Raw genomic sequence first — 18,938 nt, 5'->3', positions numbered from 1 at the left:
TCCTCTCATCGATATAACGAATACAGAACCATACTTGTTTTGGTCCATCCTTTGATCATTTAAGGGCAAAGCAGGCTCTGACACTAAGCCACAAAAGGCAGGCCCAGAACAATTTCCTTAACCAGGTTGTAACAAAAGGAGACTCGAGCACTGCTCATTAATAGAACAGTGTTTCCTCCAATAAAAGCTGACCATGCTGATGCGGTAACCAACAGCAGAATTTCAGCCAGACCACTGTATTGTCAGAGTCATTCTGTTGGAAACTCCCACTACTGTTTGGTGGTGGTCTGAAATTTAGCAAATATACCTGCTGCATTAAAAAAAAAAGTCAGTGTTAACCTACATGAGAGCCTACTTGATTCTTAAAAGTAAGTCCCATGTTTCTGTTTTAAAATTGGTTAACAGATGCCAATTGTGATAGTCTGCTTTTAAATTGGTTCAAGTAAAGATGACTATGTAAAATTACAGGCCCAAATTCTGCTTCAAGTGATGTTACTGTAATCCAGAATAACTCCAACGCATTCAATGAATTCTAATTTGAAATGCCGTGCAGATATTTCATATCCACTATTTTTACTTATATTCCAGAAGAGCCCTAATACTACAGCTTTCCTGCAACACAATCCAATATTAAAAGCTGATGTGACCAAATGCCAACCACTTGTTCTCAGGTGAAAAATGGTGAGTGCCCCGAGAGGGTTTATGGGGTATTTTATGGCACTGCAGAGTACGTAAAATGATCACTCAGTTTATAGTAGTATGGTATGTCACACTTTTCAGCTCACACCATTTTCCTACTACAGGTCCATTTTTGGATCGGAGCTTAGTAAATGCTCAGTTGTGCTCTGAGAGCCAGACCACTACCTCATTGTGCATGGAGCACCTGCACGGAAGAGGTCATCAGGGATGGCCTATATGCATATGCAAGTACATGAGTTCAGTCTTTTCCCCCTCACATGTTTTACATGCATCAGATATCACTATCACTATTATTGTGAGTTTCTAGTAGCACCACAATGTGCAAACATTCCAAAAGTGAAAGTAGTCGTGGTCCCGTCCAAAAAAATGCTGGCATTCTAAAACACTTAGAATTTTATTTAATTTCCTCTTCAGCTATCCGCACCATGAGGACAATCACTGTAAAACCAAGAAAAGCACACTAGGCAACAGGATTTTAAAAGTGTTTCAGGATAAGTGAAAACAAGGCAGCTAAATTCAGAAGCCGGGTTCCCTCTAGTGGCAAATACAGATAGTTACAGATGACCTGCAACTGGGAATAAAGCTGAACTGAGAGGGAGAAAGTTTAATCACTCTTTAAAAAAACCTGCTAATAGTTGGTAAAATTGCTTCTGTTGTTGCAGCACACAAAATATAGTAACTGCTTCCCAAAACAGAGAAAGGAAGTCCAGGTCCCAGTGGTCACAATCTAAAAAGGCAAAAAGATGAAGGGTTGGGGAAGAGACAGCCATCCCCCCAAGCAACATGGTCAAGGTGATAGCTACAGAACAGTGAGTTTAATTTAAGCTGGTCCTCGTTTTTATGTTTTAGATGAGTATTTAACGCCAATTCCTAAATATTGGTACAGACTCCAGTCAGGACTGTACTGTTCTAGGTATTGCACACACAAAATTGAAAAGACACTCTACCCCAAGAAACTTAGAGCCAAAGTTGCCAATTCTGTGGAGACTTATGCATGTGCTTGACTTTATGTAATGTGAATAGTCCCACTGAAGTCAAAGGCACTGATCACAGCATGTAAAGTTAAGCACATGTGTAAATCTCTACAGAAGTACAGCCCAAGTAATAAATAAAAAATACTTCCTTAAAGATTCAGCATCTCACTTCAGTTAAATGTGTGACCTCAAAAAATATCCTGAGACTTTTTACCTCCCACAAAGTCCACTAGCAAAACCAGGGAACACCAGACTTAATTTTGATATTTTTAAGATAAAAACAAGCAATGAGAAAAAATATAAAAGCTTTTCAGACTTTCTTTGTTAAGTCATATAGTAGCAACAAAATCAATTTCTATAAAAAAAATTTGCTAGTCACCTTTGAACTTTAGGACAAAACACTGTTTTAGGTTTCAATTGAAACTGTACACAGAATTCATAACCAGCTTCATTTTTACAAAAAGTCTCAAAAACTTTCAGATGTCAAAGAGGCAGGTACTTCATTAATATACTTACTCTGTGTATAAATCCTCTATCATTGCAACAATGATAACTATGAAAGAAACTGCAAAGATTTGGCAACCAGAGCCAATAAGCGATGAAAATATTAAAGGATGACTGGACGGTCTAAAAACATCGCCATGGACCTGTTTCCACCCATATTCATCACCCAGATCTCTGTCCTGTGTATAGAAGTACAGTTCAGTTATAAATATTATTGCCAAGTAATAAGTGAGAAAAACAAGATGCTAGGTATGAATTAAAGTCTGCCCTAATGGAATCCTTAAAGCTAGATAAATTAATTCTATGGGACAAATACTCCATGAAGAACAAACACAAAATGCACAATGAAAGTCACTAGTGGAAAGCTAAATCCATTCAGAATGGTTTTACTTCCCCAACCTACAAATGTCAGTCTTTAGGGGTTTACACAGGCTTCCAAAGCACAGGGGCCAATAGATAGGATTTTTTTTTTTTGATTTTTTTTTTTTTTTTTTTTTTTTAAAAAGATAGCATTTGTGAAATTGGCACTTGTGGAAGATGGCTGCTTGAAAGCTCTGGAGACTGAAGCCCAATTTATCCACAAAAAAGGATATATCATGAGTCATGGTGATGCATTTTTTTCTACAATGCTCTACCAACGTGCCTCACACATGAGTTGGAGGGACCAGCTCTTGCAGGTCCGGAGGGGAGCTCAGTTTCCATACCCAGTCAGTTTTTGGCCCCTCTACACAGGAACGTGCCATTTAGTGCCAGCCATGGTAATGTGAACCAATAGCGACTAGCACCTGGACTGGGCAGACCAAACATTTAATAAGAAGCAGAATTTATGAACACTCAGCTACTACAACCCTAAGCAGAATTCAAAGCTGCAACCTACGAGTGAAAGGCTACTGTCTCATCACCAATCCTCTGTGCAGTCTGTCCCAACAGCTTTAAGTTTCCTAATTCAGTCCTCAGAAGCCAGCAACCTTGTAACAGGAAATTATGTTGCTCTGGTTGGGAAATCTGAAAGCCACTCTCTTCCTGGAGAGAATTCCCTGACCACTTCCTAGACAAATTTTCTCCACAAATTTCAATTTATTTTCTATTTTGGTTAAGGAAACTATTCATAAGCTCAATGAAATCAACAACAGAAAAAGCAATATGTCTTACTAAAATTTCTAAGAACTTAGTGCAAGTCTTACCATATCATCCATTTCTTCTTCTTTGCTATATCGTGCATAATCTTTTCGTAATGTTCTCATTAATATCATAGACACTAAACCCACCAGAAAGATGACCATCATGAAGGAATTGAAAATTGAAAACCAGTGAATCTACAAGAAAAAAAGACTCAATTTTAAGTACTGTAGGTACATATTAGTGCCCAATAAGAGTCAGTACAAACTATTGTGCTAAGTAGCAATGAATTATCTAAAGCTTGCACAAATCCTATTAAATATAGCGTGCAAAATTTTGAAGTTTTCATCATCTTCCATAACACGTTGATGTGTCCATTAGTCAAACTAAGCTGCTACAGAACATTAATAGTTAAACCTCAACATTTTCCTTTTTAAGACCAAAGGCATTCAGTGCAGAAGATTCCCATTCTGATTTGAAATCCCAATAGGCACCTTACTGCAACCTAGAGCCATCCTATCTGAGTAGCAGACGGGTCAGGTAACATTAACTGTTTTAAGCTATACCACAGTTGCAGCTGCAATATTTTGTTTCCATCTGAGACAAAGCAATCAATGCTGCAAAACCACACCAAAGAACAACATGCTATTTACTTGAGACAAAATGGGTGAGGCAATATATTTTATTGGACCTTTTTTTGGTGAGAGAACAGCTTTCAAACTAACACAGCGCTCTTCATCAGGTCATGCTATTTACCTGTCTGCTACCTCTCCTCTCCAGGATGATTCTCTTATAAAAAACATTACCAGCATAGCCCATGCTGCAGTGTCACACATCAGACTAGGAACAGTAATCTGAATGGGACTGAATCTTGCAGGACCTAAGGAAACAGTTGAGCTTGACCATGGGAAACATTCCTACAGCTATTAGTAAATGAGATGACATCGTGGCAAACTAGTTTGTAGGTCAGGTCAAAAGTATGGCACAATGTACAATGAAAGTTATTAGTTCTGGAAGTAACTAATATTTAATTTATTTAAAATACACTTCCAATGCTGAATAATTCCAACCTACCTCAAAATCACCACCAAAAAAAAACAACCCACACAGAACCCAGAAATGACATTTGTTATAGTTGCTACCAACGCTGGAATTTAGTATTGCAGGGACTACTTTAAAATCATAAGAACACTCCCTGGAAAAATTTATAATTTGAAAAGCAATGTCATATTTTGCACCTAAGGGGTTCAACATACATCCCCCTGTTCAAAATTGAAAAACACATGACAATCAGGCAGTAACTAACATCTACCTTACCAGGAGAAGAGCTATGTACAGAGTGCTTATAAGTAGTTTTAACCAGACATGTGCCCACCCCAAGTTCAGATCAAGATACGAACTTCCCCAGAGACCAAGGACTTCAGTTTGAGCTCATCTCTTGTTCTAGCACTGGCTAATTCTCTACCCCAGAAAAATAAATCAGGATTTAGCATGAAAAAATGTATACTTCCCCCACATCTGTTCACTGTGCTGTTCGTACTTTCAGCAGTGTGTGAAACTGTTCCACTGTCCATTAATTTTTCTCATTATTAACATGGGAAAGAAGATCCATTTTGCCTTATTCTCAATGTGACACTGGAGATTTTCAGTTATTAATATTTCCATATTGCTACAATCATTTCACAAGTTCATACAAAGTGGGAAAGAGGCAGAGGACGATTGCCACAGCAGTCAGTAAGCCACTGATCTTTAAAAATCCCATCCAAATTCTACTCCAACTCCACCCTGAAATCCCAAATGGGACAATGGCAATGAAAGGCTTTAGGAGAATTCAATACCATAATTTAAGCTGCTGCCTGTCTGCTTCAATGAAAAGTGTAGCTTACCTGTCGAAATCAAAAGGATTGTTTTTTTTTCTCCAATTCAAAACAAAAACACACCCAGTAAATACAGTGGGCAACTGATAGGTCAACAGCGATACTGATTCAGCACCATTTACTTTCTTCTGTTGCGAGCATAACATCAATGCTGCTTAGGACCTATCAAGTTGGAACAATTGTTTACAGTACTCTGCTAGGAAGGGGGATGGGACACAAGTATAGCAGGGGAGCAGAGTAAGAAGGCTTCTGGGACAGTTTCAGATAGACTGAAGCGGTCAGAAAGCCTCTATACAGCATTTTCTTTTTTAGAAAAGCTGGACGTGCACAAGTCCATGGGGCCGGAAGAGTTGCATCCGAGAGTGCTAAAGGAATTGGCGGCTGTGATTGCAGAGCCAGTGGCCATTATCTTTGAAAACTCGTGGCGAACAGGGGAAGTCCCAGATGACTGGAAAAAGGCTAATGTAGTGCCAATCTTTAAAAAAGGGAAGAAGGAGGATCCTGGGAACTACAGGCAGGTCAGCCTCACCTCAGTCCCCGGAAAAATCATGGAGCAGGTCCTCAAAGAATCAATCCTGAAGCACTTACATGAGAGGAAAGTGATCAGGAACAATCAGCATGGATTCACCAAGGGAAGGTCATACCTGACTAATCTAATCGCCTTCTATGATGAGATTACCGGTTCTGTGGATGAAGGGAAAGCAGTGGATGTATTGTTTCTTAACTTTAGCAAAGCTTTTGACACGGTCTCCCACAGTATTCTTGTCAGCAAGTTAAAGAAGTATGGGCTGGATGAATGCACTATAAGGTGGGTAGAAAGTTGGCTAGATTGTCGGGCTCAACGGGTAGTGATCAATGGCTCCATGTCTAGTTGGCAGCCGGTGTCAAGTGGAGTGCGCCCCAGGGGTCAGTCCTGGGGCCGGTTTTGTTCAATATCTTCATTAACGATCTGGAGGATGGTGTGGATTGCACCCTCAGCAAATTTGCAGATGATACTAAACTGGGAGGAGTGGTAGATACGCTGGAGGGGAGGGATAGGATACAGAGGGACCTAGACAAATTGGAGGATTGGGCCAAAAGAAATCTGATGAGGTTCAATAAGGATAAGTGCAGGGTCCTGCACTTAGGACGGAAGAACCCAATGCACAGCTACAGACTAGGGACCGAATGGCTAGGCAGCAGTTCTGCAGAAAAGGACCTAAGGGTGACAGTGGACGAGAAGCTGGATATGAGTCAGCAGTGTGCCCTTGTTGCCAAGAAGGCCAATGGCATTTTGGGATGTATAAGTAGGGGCATAGCGAGCAGATCGAGGGACCGTGATCGTTCCCCTCTATTCGACACTGGTGAGTCCTCATCTGGAGTACTGTGTCCAGTTTTGGGCCCCACGCTACAAGAAGGATGTGGATAAATTGGAGAGAGTCCAGCGAAGGGCAACAAAAATGATTAGGGGTCTGGAACACATGAGTTATGAGGAGAGGCTGAGGGAACTGGGATTGTTTAGTCTGCAGAAGAGAAGAATGAGGGAGGATTTGATAGCTGCTTTCAACTACCTGAGAGGTGGTTCCAGAGAGGATGGTTCTAGATTATTCTCAGTGGTAGAAGAGGACAGGACAAGGAGTAATGGTCTCAAGTTGCAGTGGGGGAGGTTTAGGTTGGATATTAGGAAAAACTTTTTCACTAGGAGGGTGGTGAAACACTGGAATGAGTTACCTAGGGAGGTGGTAGAATCTCCTTCCTTAGAAGTTTTTAAGGTCAGGCTTGACAAAGCTCTGGCTGGGATGATTTAATTGGGGATTGGTCCTGCTTTGAGCAGGAGGTTGGACGAGATGACCTCCTGAGGTCCCTTCCAACCCTGATATTCTATAATTCTATGATTCTCATGAAGCAGCACAATGTGTGCTCCCTGCTGAATCTTTGGCATCTGTTCCACTTGAGTAACTGTTCATAAGAATTCATACACGCTGCCTTCTTAACTTACCGGGTGCTGCAGAGAAAAGTTTTCCATGAAGAGTGCTATTCCACAAGTTACCTCATGTTAAAAATAAAATCAACTGGATTGAGCCATTTTTACATTTTTAAGTATTTTATCTGCCCCCTTCTCAAAAGGGACAAAGCCACCTCCAAAACATTTTACCTCTCCTTTATCACTACAACAGAAGCAACTGGAGCAGCGTGGAGAACTGTTCCACTGGCCTTTCTGAACCAGAGTACATTTCAAAGGAAGTTTTGTATGGCTGTTTTAGAACTACATACTCTGTGTTGAAAGAAAGATGGGTCAAGGTACTTGTCAAACCGATCTTCAAATTTCACATCTGATTTTTTCCATTTCACCTGGAGAGAGAAAAGATTTACACTTGAAAAGCCCGCAATACTTGCTCAGCCATAAAGCCACAGGGATTTAGAAACTGTCCATATCAGACTTTTTTCTTCAGTTTAAAAATGAATTTAGGAGATAACAAAAGGAGCTTGGCTGACAGCCCTTAAAGACTGAAATCTACAGAACAGGGAGAGCATAAGCAACAGCAATGCATACTTCACCATGCTGCCCTGCAAAACTACTCCAACCCTCAGCTGAGAAAGCACATCTAGGAACAAAGAAGAAGATTAGTCTAAGGGCTTAGCTAGACTTGCAAGTTAGATTTCAGAGTAACAGCCGTGTTAGTCTGTATTCGCAAAAAGAAAAGGAGTACTTGTGGCACCTTAGAGACTAACCAATTTATTTGAGCATGAGCTTTTGTGAGCTACAGCGAAAGCTCATGCTCAAATAAATTGGTTAGTCTCTAAGGTGCCACAAGTACTCCTTTTCTTTTTGCAAGTTAGAGCGCATTAAAGCAGCCCCGGGCGCCCTAACTCCTGAGGCGTCCACATTGGCAAGGCACTTAGAGCGTCTGGACTCTGCAGCTGGAGCGCTCCTGGTCATCCACCTCCATGTGAAGCATAAAGCTTGCTGCACCCAGCCTGGGCCTCAGTGTGGATGAGCTGTTGCATTACTGCGCTATGATTGGCCTCCAGAAACGTCCCATAATCCCCTGAAGTCAAATGGCCACTCTTCTCATTGTTTTGAAATCGGCTGCAGGCATGCGGCTATCCCCTTTCAAAGCTCCGTTTCTGACAGCCAGCCAGCATGCTCCAGGACAAAGCAAACCATTAGTGTGGAATGCTACTGTTGTGAGTGTGTGTGTGGTGGAGGGGAGTCTGCTGCTGTCTGAACTTACAAGACAGCATGCTGACACGCTCTCAGCCCCCCAAAACACACAGTCTCTCCCCGCACATACACACTCCCTGTCACACTCCACCCGCCCACCACATTTGAAAAGCCATTTGCACACTGGGATAGCTACCACAATGCACTGCTCTTTGTGATACTGCAAGAGCTGCTAATGTGGCCATGCCAGTGCGCTTGCAGCTGACTGTGTAAACACACAGCAGTGTTTTCCCTGCTGCGGTCTCCAAAGGCTGGTTTAACTCCCTGTGCTCTACATCTGCAAGTGTAGCCAAGCCCTTAGGTACCCTGTAGGCCAGGTCCACATTACAAAGTTAGGTCGACCCAGCTGCGTTGCTCAGGGGTATGAAATATCTACACCCCTGAGCGACATCGTTAAAAATCCATTATGTTAAGAAAATCTAATACATTAGGTAGATATATTAGTGTTAATAACAAAGTACTTTAAGTGTAAGTGTGAGACTGTCTGTTAAAATAAAGCAGCGTAGTGGAAGGTACACATAAGCAAGCGTGCGTGTGTGTGTGTGTGTGTGTATGTACTGTTAGCAACCAGTTCATTAAATAAACTACAACATTAAACTGCTTTTACTTTCAGTACTCTTACTTTTCCTCTTTTCTGCTACATCCAGGAGGCCCTCTGTCAGAGGGGTGCTTTCCCCTCTCCTCAATCATTGGTGGGTGCATACTGAGACCTTCATGCCAAGCTTCTTCCCAATGCCAGCAACAGCATTGGCAGCCGTGGGAACTCTCTCCTCCCAGGCAGGAGAGAGATGCCTCCTCATGACAAAGCACCTCTGCACAGCAGGAGCTGATCAGACCATGGTCCCTGCTTGCCCATTTAGGGGGAACCTTGCTCTGCATAGGACTGAGGTACCATTATCATCTGTCACACAGGTCATTCAACTACCCATTGATGTAAACTGCCCTGGGACAAACTGAAACCTGAGTACTAGATATGAAAGTTACTTGTAGATTTGAAATTTGCTTCCAAATACGCTAGTGTTATTAGGCATGAAACGTGACTTAGGAAAAGACCAATATATACACACTTTCAGACACATTTTGCATTTCTCCAAAGCCATGAGAGGAGGACAGTCAGGCCAAATTTCAGTGAGAGTGGCACTGCAATACTATGCACCAGGTCACAACATTCAGCTCTGTGGGACAGGAGCAGCTGCTGAGCAGTGAGTGTGGGATGGGTTCGCTCGCCAATACTCCTCCTTCCCCCAGGGCTACCCCCTCCTCTCCACACAGCTCCGGGGAAAATGTATGTATGCCCGGTTTTACACCCCTAGTTTCTGTGGGTGCAACTGAACCATGAATCCATATTAAAGCCACCCTGTTTACATGCTTCAGTTAGTTGTTTTAAATGCATGATATCAGCACTTTAAATGTAATTCTACAAACAGCAAGTTATGGAAAAGATGCATCTTCACTTATGACAGTTTTCCCTGTAAAAACACAGACATCAGTTTTGGATATGTAAGTAACTATTCCTAAAGTACTATACTCTGCAGAATTTCTTATCCCTTGTATATTCCTGCATTACTTACTGAATATGACATTTGGATTTTGGTATTTGGAACCAATTTGACCTTTCCTTCACTTGTCAGATTCACATCCACAATTCTATTCCCATTAAAACCAATTTCAAGTTTTTTGTAGGTCCAAAGATAATAGTCTTCCCCATTTTCATCTGCTTCACCAACAATTCCTGTAGAAGAAACAAGTATTGTATAAGACACAACATGCAATTACAAGCATGTTTCAAGAGTATTTTGTGAATAATTTCATGAACATTCGATATACTATGGCACACTACAAAAATAATCTCGGTAGCTAAATTAACATTATAAAAAAAAATCAGGACATACATTTAAGTCTTCCTTGTTTCTGAGCGAGTGCGTTTGATAGCATTGCACCTTCAAGCAACTGATTTGCTAGACCAGCAAACAGTGATGATATCACAGTAAATGTACAGGTGCAGATAACAAGGACCATATTAGTCATGCAAGACACAGTTGTATCAATGTTCTTTTTATCTTTTCATCTGAGTGCCAGTATAAAGTTTATGACCAAAACTCTAATTCCACAGCCTCCCCCTCTTACCTTCTTCTCTCCCTTGTTCCATCTATCCTTTCACTCACTCACTCTTTCCTCTTCTATGATTCACTTCACATTCATTCTATATTCCACATTCATTATTGCCACCTCTGCCTTATCACACTCCCCCACACATTGTGTCCTCATTTGCACTCAAATTTTTCTGCTGTTTGTCAGAAACGAAAGGTCCTGACTGCTTTACTTTTGTTGACGGACACTGGCAAGATCTTTCATGGTCCCATTCATCTCCATTTCCTGAGTGACAAAGCAAAATAGGAACACTTAACTATTTTGCTACACATCATTTTAGGAGAAATATCCAGTCTGATCCTATCCTAATCCTAGAGGTGCTCCTCAACTCCAAGTAGAGAAGTGATCAGGCACCACGAGAAACACTGGGCTGATTGCATTATGGATTTTCATTATTTGTTACAAATTTCTTGATTTTCATGCAGCTGCTGCAACATTTCTGCTCTGTCACATAAGAGTTCCACAGAATCCAGGGACTTTGCCACAAAAGTTAGATTCAGGTTGCCATTGAGTACATGGGCCTCAGCCATGGAACAGATACCCTCCCTCTTAAGAATAATTTCAAGACACATCGTTCAGGTTCTTCATAACACCTCAAAAACCCAGGAGGTCTTTGACAGCTACAAACTGTGGTGAAGAGCCATGTATAAAAACATAAAAATCACCTCAATCTCTTCATAAAGAAAGTAAGATTCAGAATCAAGAACTTCTACCTCTTATAATAGCAGCATTCAAAGTGCAAACATATAGGAAGACATGTCTAAAAAGAAACAAGCAGTGGAAAAACAAGGGAAAGGGTTTCCCCAAAGGAACAGATGTAAGAAGAAACAGCACTTGAAGGTTATCTATGCTCTTTATTTTTCAAGATAGTATTTTACTTCATGTCTCATTCAAGCTCTTCTGTTCAGTGTTGCCTCATGTACACTGTGCAGGAAGAACATTTGCCGATTTGTGGCTATGCTACTCAGCCTGACACATCTGCTCTGCTGGTGTTGCCCAAAGCCACGACACACTGGATCTCGAAACAGCTAAAAAGATATTCAGATCAACCACCTCTTGAAAGAGTATATTAACACACCATTACACCCAGTCAAGGAGACTGCATGCCATAGAGCCAAGTCATTCTATCTACTATCTGCCTTGGCTTTGTAGAAAGAAAAGCACTCATCTCATTTTGCCTGGATTCAATTTAAAAGCAACAAAGGTTAGGTAACCTTCTAGATGTTAGTGAATCAGATGCAGTCCTTCCAACAGTAATTTGAGGTCAATGCCTTTTCATTGTCTACAAATAAGAGTTATTGTAAGCTATCTAGATATAGTCTAGCGAACACTCTTCCATTTCCAGACCTTCCAAGCTTTCCTCCTAAGGGCAACTTCAAGTGTTGATGGTGTGTTAAACTGGTAAATCCAACCATGGCCTAACAGTCTCTCCCATGGTGGACAACCAGAAGGAATAGAACACACTGGCAGGCAAACTTCTACCATGCTCATAGGCAAAATTAGGACAGTCATAAAAAGAAGACCATTTTGATGGAAGCTCAGATTTCTTGACACCTGTTAAGAAAATTGGTCTGCTTCACCAACTAAGGTAAGCATAAACTGCCTAGAATTCATAGCAGGAGGCCATGCCATTTGGATTCTATTCCCCCAAACTCCTCAGAACAGACTTGTTTTCTATCAGTAGCACATGGTAGGGCTCAGCTAACCCATTAAGGAGACACAGTAACAAGCTGAACCAAGAAAAAACCCACCAAGGCCTTGTCTACACTAGGAACATTTTACATTGTTAAAAAAATATGGTGCTTAAAATGCAGGCAGGCAAGTCTACAGTAGGCCTCCCAAGGGTGGTAATCTTGCGGAAACCTGCTGAACCGATGTTAAGGCCGATGAATAACAGCAGGAATGCAGTATTCAGCACAAAGAATCACTAAAAAAATGCTAACAGGTTCCAGTTACTGAAAATCCAGTTTCTGTCATTCCCAGAACTCCAAGAGAAAATTCTCAGCCACAACCGACATGCACTTGGTGAACACTCGGGGGGCTGTTGAGAGGCCAAATGGAAGGGCAGTGAATTGGTAATGTTTGTGGTTGACCAGGAAGCGCCTGTGCGCTGGACGAATCACTATGTGAAAGTACGCATCCTTCATGTCAAGGGCAGCATACCAGTCTCCCAGATCCAGAGATGGGATAATGATGGATAGGGAGACCATGCAGAACTTCAACTTTACCATGAATTTGTTGAGCCCACGCAGGTCCAGGATGGGTCTGAGACCCCCCTTGGCCTTGGGGATCATCAAGTATCAGGAGTAGAATCCCTTACCCCTTAGGTCCTGAGGAACCTCCTCCACCACTCCTATGGCGAGGAGCACCCACACCTCCTGGAAAAGGAGTTGCTCGTGAGGGGTTCTCTGAAGAGGGACGGGGAAGGAGGGAGGATAGGAGGAGAACTGGAGAGAGTATCCCGCTTCCACTGTGTGGAGGACCCAGCAGTCCGAGGTTATTTGGGACCATGCATGGTAGAAGTGGGACAAACGATTCAAAAAGCGTGGGGAAGGATCCAGGGGTGAGTCTGGTGCACTGTCCTTGGGCGTCCCTTCAAAAGGCGTGCTTGGAAGCCGACGATGGTTTGGTCGAGCCCTGGCCTTGTCTGGACGGTGGGTTGGAAGGCTTCCTTCTGCCATTCCTTCCCATCCACCTGTAAAAGTCCTGCCTCGGCTGAGAAGGGGAGGAGTGCTGCCACGGCTGTTGGGGTTTGAAGTGCTTCCGTTGGGTTGTGGGGTGTGCTTACCCAAGGACTTCATAGTCGCCCTTGAGTCCTTTAGACTATGCAGCCGAGAGTCAGTCTGATCTGCAAACAGGCCTGCCCCATCAAAGAGCAGGTCCTGCGTTGTCTGCTGAATCTCAGGCGGTAGGCCCAAGGCTTGCAACCAAGAGGTGTGCCTCATGGCAATACCTGAGGACAAGGTACTCGCTGCCGAGTCCACATCATCCAGTGAGGCCTGTAAAGAGGTCTGTGCCTTGCCCTCCTCTACTATAGCCCCAAACTCCTCCCTGGACTCAGATGGCACAAACTCCTTGAACTTAAGCATTGAGTTCCAGGATTTGAAGTTATATCGGCTCAGGACTGCCTGCTGGTTGGCAATCCTGAGCTGGGCCCCCCAGGTAGAATACACCTTGGGGCCAAATAAGTCCAGACGCTTGACCTCCTTGGATTTGGGCGCTGGGGCCTGCTGCCCCTCTCTCATATTTACAGCTGCAACCACCAGCAAGCAGGGCTGCAGGTGCATAAAGAGGTATTTGTACCTCTTTGAGGCCATGAAGTACCTCCTCTCGATCCCTTTGGTTGTAGGGGGGATGGAGGCCAGAGTCTGCCAGATAGTCTTAGCATTGGCCTGTATAGTTTTGATGAGGGGCAGAGCCACCCTCGAAGGACCTTCTGGGGCCAGAATGTCTACTATCAGCTCCTCTGACTCTACCACCTCCTCAGCCTGCAGGCCCACATTCACGTCACCCTGCGCAGAAGGTCCTGGTGGGCATGGCTGTCTATGGGAGGCAGCCTAGAGATGGAAGTGCCTGTGACAGCCTTGTCCAGGGAGGCCAATGGGGGAACCAGATCTTCCCGAACCTACTGCTCATCAGGAGCCTGATAACCTACTTTGCTGTTTGCCTGCAGCTCAGGGACCTGAGTTGGAGTTGGTTCGGGGGGGGGGGGGGGGGGAGAGAAAGGGCATGGCACCTCCTCAGCCACCCCTAGGGGTGGGCTGACTGGCTTAGGCCTCCGGCATCCTTGGTTCAGTCATGGCCGATTGGGAGCCTTAGACTGGGCACCCTGGGACTGGTTGTATACCCACGGAGTCCAGAATGGCCACTGAGTTGGTCCCTGCCACTATGCAGGCCACAGCCCTGCCCCCACCTCAGAGCGTCCATGGCCTGACTGGGGACGGTCCCATTCCAAGTACCTAGACCCCACCTCCGAGCCCAAGGAACGGGATTGGGACCGCGAAGGCCAGGGCGGTGCCGAGTGAAGCTGAGCCAGGGAGCGGAGCCGTGAGGCTGGGGAGCGGAGCCGTAACCTGGAACTACACGGGGTCGTTAAGCAGTGCTGAGGCTGGTGCCAGATCCAGGACCTGCTCCGTGAAGGTGACCGACGTGCGTATCAGCTTCTTGATTGGGAGGGCTGGCACGATCTGGAGTAGTGCCACGAGTTTGACCAGTGCCAGGACTCAATCAACGGTGCTGACGGTGAAATCATAGCTGCTTTGCCTCGAGACGGTGCCATACGTTGTGGTACAAGAGGTTTGGCGCAAATCATAGGCGACCTTGGCACCGTCATGGCAATGAGGTCCCTTGCAGCCGCAAAGGTGTCCGGAGTGGACGGTAACTGCATCTCCTCAATGCTGTGGATCGGGGAGTCCAACGGAAACTGACTCGACAGTCCATCCTGCGGGACTGAAGTCAACTGTGCCACTTCCGCAGGCTTCGGCACTGGGTGCCCCTCTCGAAGATGTGTCCCATTGGCCGGCGCCGGGGGGTGGGCCTCTGGGATGAAGAGCCACTCCGCCCTTGCTTCCAGTGCCACTTCGGTACCAGGGAATGGGAGTGGTGTCGGGTCAATCCCGCCGGTTTCAGCGCCAGTGCCGCGGGTCTCTACCAAAGTCCATCTGCCCCGCTGTGCTACGCATGGAAGAACTCGATGCCAGGTCCTGCCACGCCGAAGAAGGCTGAGGTCTAAGTGTTGCCTCCATAAGGAGCTGCTCAAGGCGAAAGTCTCCCTCCTTTTTGGTTCTAGGGCAAAAGCCGTTGCAAATCCTGCACCTATCGTCTTAGTGAGCCTCCCCCAGACACTTCAGACAAGTGTTGTGGGGTTTGCTCATTGGCATGGGCTTGGATCAGGACTTGAACCCTTGGGACTTGGGCATGAAAGCCCTCCCAAGAAAAAGCGGTCGGGACGGAGGGTAAACCCCCCCAGCCTAACTGCTACGAACTACTACGAAAATAAACTATAATAACTAAATAAAAAGTTATAAGAACGAGAAACAAGAGCTAGGGAAACGTGGAGAACTTGCTAAGCAAGACGCCACAGTTCCAACGACTGTCACACGCGGTAAAAAGGAACTGAGAGCACGCCAGGTCAGCAGGGTCATATATTGAGCGCCACGAAGGCAACACTCCAGGGGGCTCCACAGCCGACCCGAAGGGTGCTGCTAGGGGAAAAACTTCCCCATGACTGTGCAAGCCCCGCGGCACACGCCTAATTGTAATCGATATGAGCAATCACTCAAAGAAGAACTTTCAAACTTCCAACAAGAACATTTTAACTTATGTTTTAATTAATGAAGGATTTTCCCAATAGATCATAAGAATTGTATTAATTGTACTGGAGGATCATTGCAACAAGTAATTTAATCAATCACCCACCCAAGAAGTTTACTGCCTCACATATTGCATTGTCATTAAACTCTTAAATTTCCTATCAGATAGGTACTAAACATACATGAAAAGCTTTGAATTACACTAGAAATAGCTAGTAACCAGAGTGGCAGTTGACCAAATATTAATGGTTTATTAGAGAAATGTTAAGTGCTCAGAAAAATACATATTTTAAGCTTTCACTCCTGAAGGTAGTAATCATGACCAAATCTATAATGCTGTGAGCCTCTGAGAAGGAGCTAAGGATGCAGGCAGAACATCTGAGTGAGCGTTGGGCAGTATCATGCAGGATATTGACTATCAAAAGGGACCCTGGCTAGTGGCTTGGTCTTTTTATTGTTATTATTATTAAACTACAGTCATATACATCCCTCCTGGGAAGGGGCAGAAAACTGTGTTGTAACTGACAAAAAATAATTCACCTGAACACAAGTTTATGTGAAACTTGACACACTTTTTCCTTGCGCTTACATCCAGTTTCATAAGGCTGTCTTCTTGTACTTTTTCTTTTCTGGGGGAGAGGAAAGGGAATGACAGACAACCATGGAATCCTCTAGGGAAAGAGCCACTTTATCCCCAAGATCTTCTGGGAGTATAAGTAGACCCTAAGAAGATATAGGGAATAGCCCCATCTGGCATTAGGAAACCCTGCGGAATGAAGACCCCCCTCTACCCTAGTTGTTTTCTGTTGCTGTGGTCTGGTCCAAAGAGCTCCTGATGGGCTAAACACAGCTTGCTGAGCAGATGTGGCATAATTATGTTCTTAATTCCAAAGTTAACAACATTTTAAATTAGAGTTTACATCAACTCAACTCTGATCCTCCTCTTTTAAGTACAGACCACCTACCTCAACTCCATAGTAAGACCTGTGAAATTAAGTTGCCTGGTATAACCAGCAGGAGAGAAGCTCTCATTCAACTAACTGTGCTGAGCCCTTGTTTCTGTCACTTTAGACTGATCTGAGATTTCCCACTCCCTCCACTAAGGTCCACCTCGTACTTCCGCCTCTCTATAATCAGACTATGAGAGCTGAAGCACCTATGTAAACAGGCAGAATTTGACTGAATTAGAAGATGGAAATCGGCATTGGCAGAAAAACGTGGACACAAAACTTAGCGGGCAAGAAAGTTTGCCACTAGTGTACAAGCGGCATCTAAAACCTCTCCTGCATAAATAAGGGGGGGGGGAGGGGTATGAGGAAGGTTGAGATGTCACAGATGGACACCATTTGGATAAGAAGAGTTTTGATCCAAGATCTAAGTACAACTTCTAGACCAAATTAAGAATGTCCAACAAATCCCTGCTCAGAAGGGGGACTTCCAAAAAAAAAAAAAAAAAAAAAAAGAGTCAAGACAGACTGCAGAAAGAACAGACTGATAATTTACGTATCCCTGGTTTAGTGCCATTGACTCAAGAGCCACCACACCAAGACACTGTCCTGCACAACTCCTCCACTAATTTTTATGTATTAGGAACGTAGAAGCTGCTAAGGAAGATGCCACATTTACACGTGAGTCTTAACAAAAAGCATGCAGAAATTCAGATCAATGACACTGAATCTAGCTTTATTTCTTGTCCTTGATTTTGACTGCTTACTATCCTTGACAAGGAGCAAGGTAAGTTTTTTGAAGATCAAGGAGCAACTAAAATTAATTTATTTCACTTTACACACCCAAATACTGTATAAAGCCCTTTAATGACATTAGAGATTAACTTAATGGCCATTGTGCTCTGAATTAGAAAACTCAGAGGCTATTAATACAAAGTTAAAGTGATCTGAAAACTAAACGGCTTGCTGAGTCTGAGTGGTATAGTGCCAAGCCCCAGCGGCATAGTGCCACAAAGCAAGTTCTGGCCCTGTTAGGCACACAACTCCTAAAAACTTAGTTGCATGTGCATATCCAAGTGAAGCATTTAGCCCTTAAAACTCAGCATTAGCAAAACTATATTTTTGGGAAGAAATTGTTAAAACAGCTTTTCACTGTTTTTAAGTATACTGAAACTCAACACCACAAGTGTTCCCTCAATAAAGTTATCAATCCTTCAACATCCTCTTTTTCATTCCTATTATTATTAAGCTACATAGAGGCATGTTGGCTGTCAGTTTCCCTTAAGGAAGTTTAGTCAATAAGTACAGTGATCTCATTAATCCTCTCAGCACAGTACTCAGTCACTCAACGATTGACAAACATGATGTAAGTATTTAAGTTATAGCACATATAGCACTTACCCCATATTGGCAAGTCATCAATATACATCTGATACCAATAGTGATTTTTGATAGCATACACAAATGCATCTCTCTTTGCTTTGTCCAAGTCAATTTCACAGTATGTGGTCTGCATTACATCATCTGTGGAAATTAAAATAATATGTTAATGACATATTAATGATAGCTCTAACTAAACACACAAATTAAGCAGATAGAGGGGGGGAAATGCATATTTCCAGAGCTTGAAATTCCTATTGGCTATGCATCCTCTGGCAGGTAACGTGAGCAGCACACTTAATAAAGCAAGCACTGAGGTACCTAAACAAATGTCCCTGCTTCTCCATTCTCCCCCAAACACAGAAACAACAAAAAAGTTTTAGATCACCATATTACTACTTTATCCACAAACAGATTGAGACACACTTGCCAGTAGTTTCTTATCTGAAGAGGCTAAGTGAGGACTCATGAAGCAGCAGCAGCAAGCTAACATTAACAGTCATTCCCAAAGGCCATCTTGTGTTAGGAACATTTGCAGAGCCAACAAGCAATTTTAAATGTGCATTAGTATATTTAGTTGGTAATTTCACAAATACAAGAATACAATATTACAAGTAAAGGTAATAACTAACCCCAGCTCTGTACTTCCAAGCTCAGTCACTAGTTACTCAGTCCCATTCAAATATCCCCATTGGCACTAGCAATATGGCTCACCGCAAAAAGAACAGGTTTCAGAGTAGCAGCCGTGTTAGTCTGTATTCACAAAAAGA

At 43.5% G+C, this 18,938-nt stretch overlaps 1 protein-coding gene across 4 annotated transcripts in view; it reads right to left on the bottom strand.

Moving 5' to 3' along the window:
- The window catches only part of TM9SF3 (transmembrane 9 superfamily member 3), a 93,726-nt gene that overhangs the window by 47,523 nt on the left and 27,265 nt on the right, over positions 1-18,938 (bottom strand). For all 4 annotated transcript variants that reach the window (XR_012159928.1, XM_073352979.1, XM_073352980.1 and 1 more), the window contains exons 3-7: positions 18,190-18,312; positions 9,950-10,110; positions 7,427-7,504; positions 3,362-3,493; positions 2,190-2,356 (exon numbers count right to left, since the gene is read on the bottom strand). Coding sequence is in view for 3 of the 4 variants with exons in the window: in XM_073352979.1 (XP_073209080.1) it covers positions 2,190-2,356; positions 3,362-3,493; positions 7,427-7,504; positions 9,950-10,110; positions 18,190-18,312 (661 nt within the window). In the remaining variant the exon portion in view is untranslated. The remainder of the gene's footprint in view (positions 1-2,189; positions 2,357-3,361; positions 3,494-7,426; positions 7,505-9,949; positions 10,111-18,189; positions 18,313-18,938) is intronic.

The sequence above is a fragment of the Lepidochelys kempii genome, chromosome 7 (genome assembly GCF_965140265.1).
Source record: "Lepidochelys kempii isolate rLepKem1 chromosome 7, rLepKem1.hap2, whole genome shotgun sequence".
Lineage (NCBI taxonomy): Eukaryota > Metazoa > Chordata > Testudines > Cheloniidae > Lepidochelys > Lepidochelys kempii.
The sequence above is the reverse complement of the archived record's forward strand: the minus strand, read 5'-3'. Positions and strand labels throughout refer to the sequence as shown.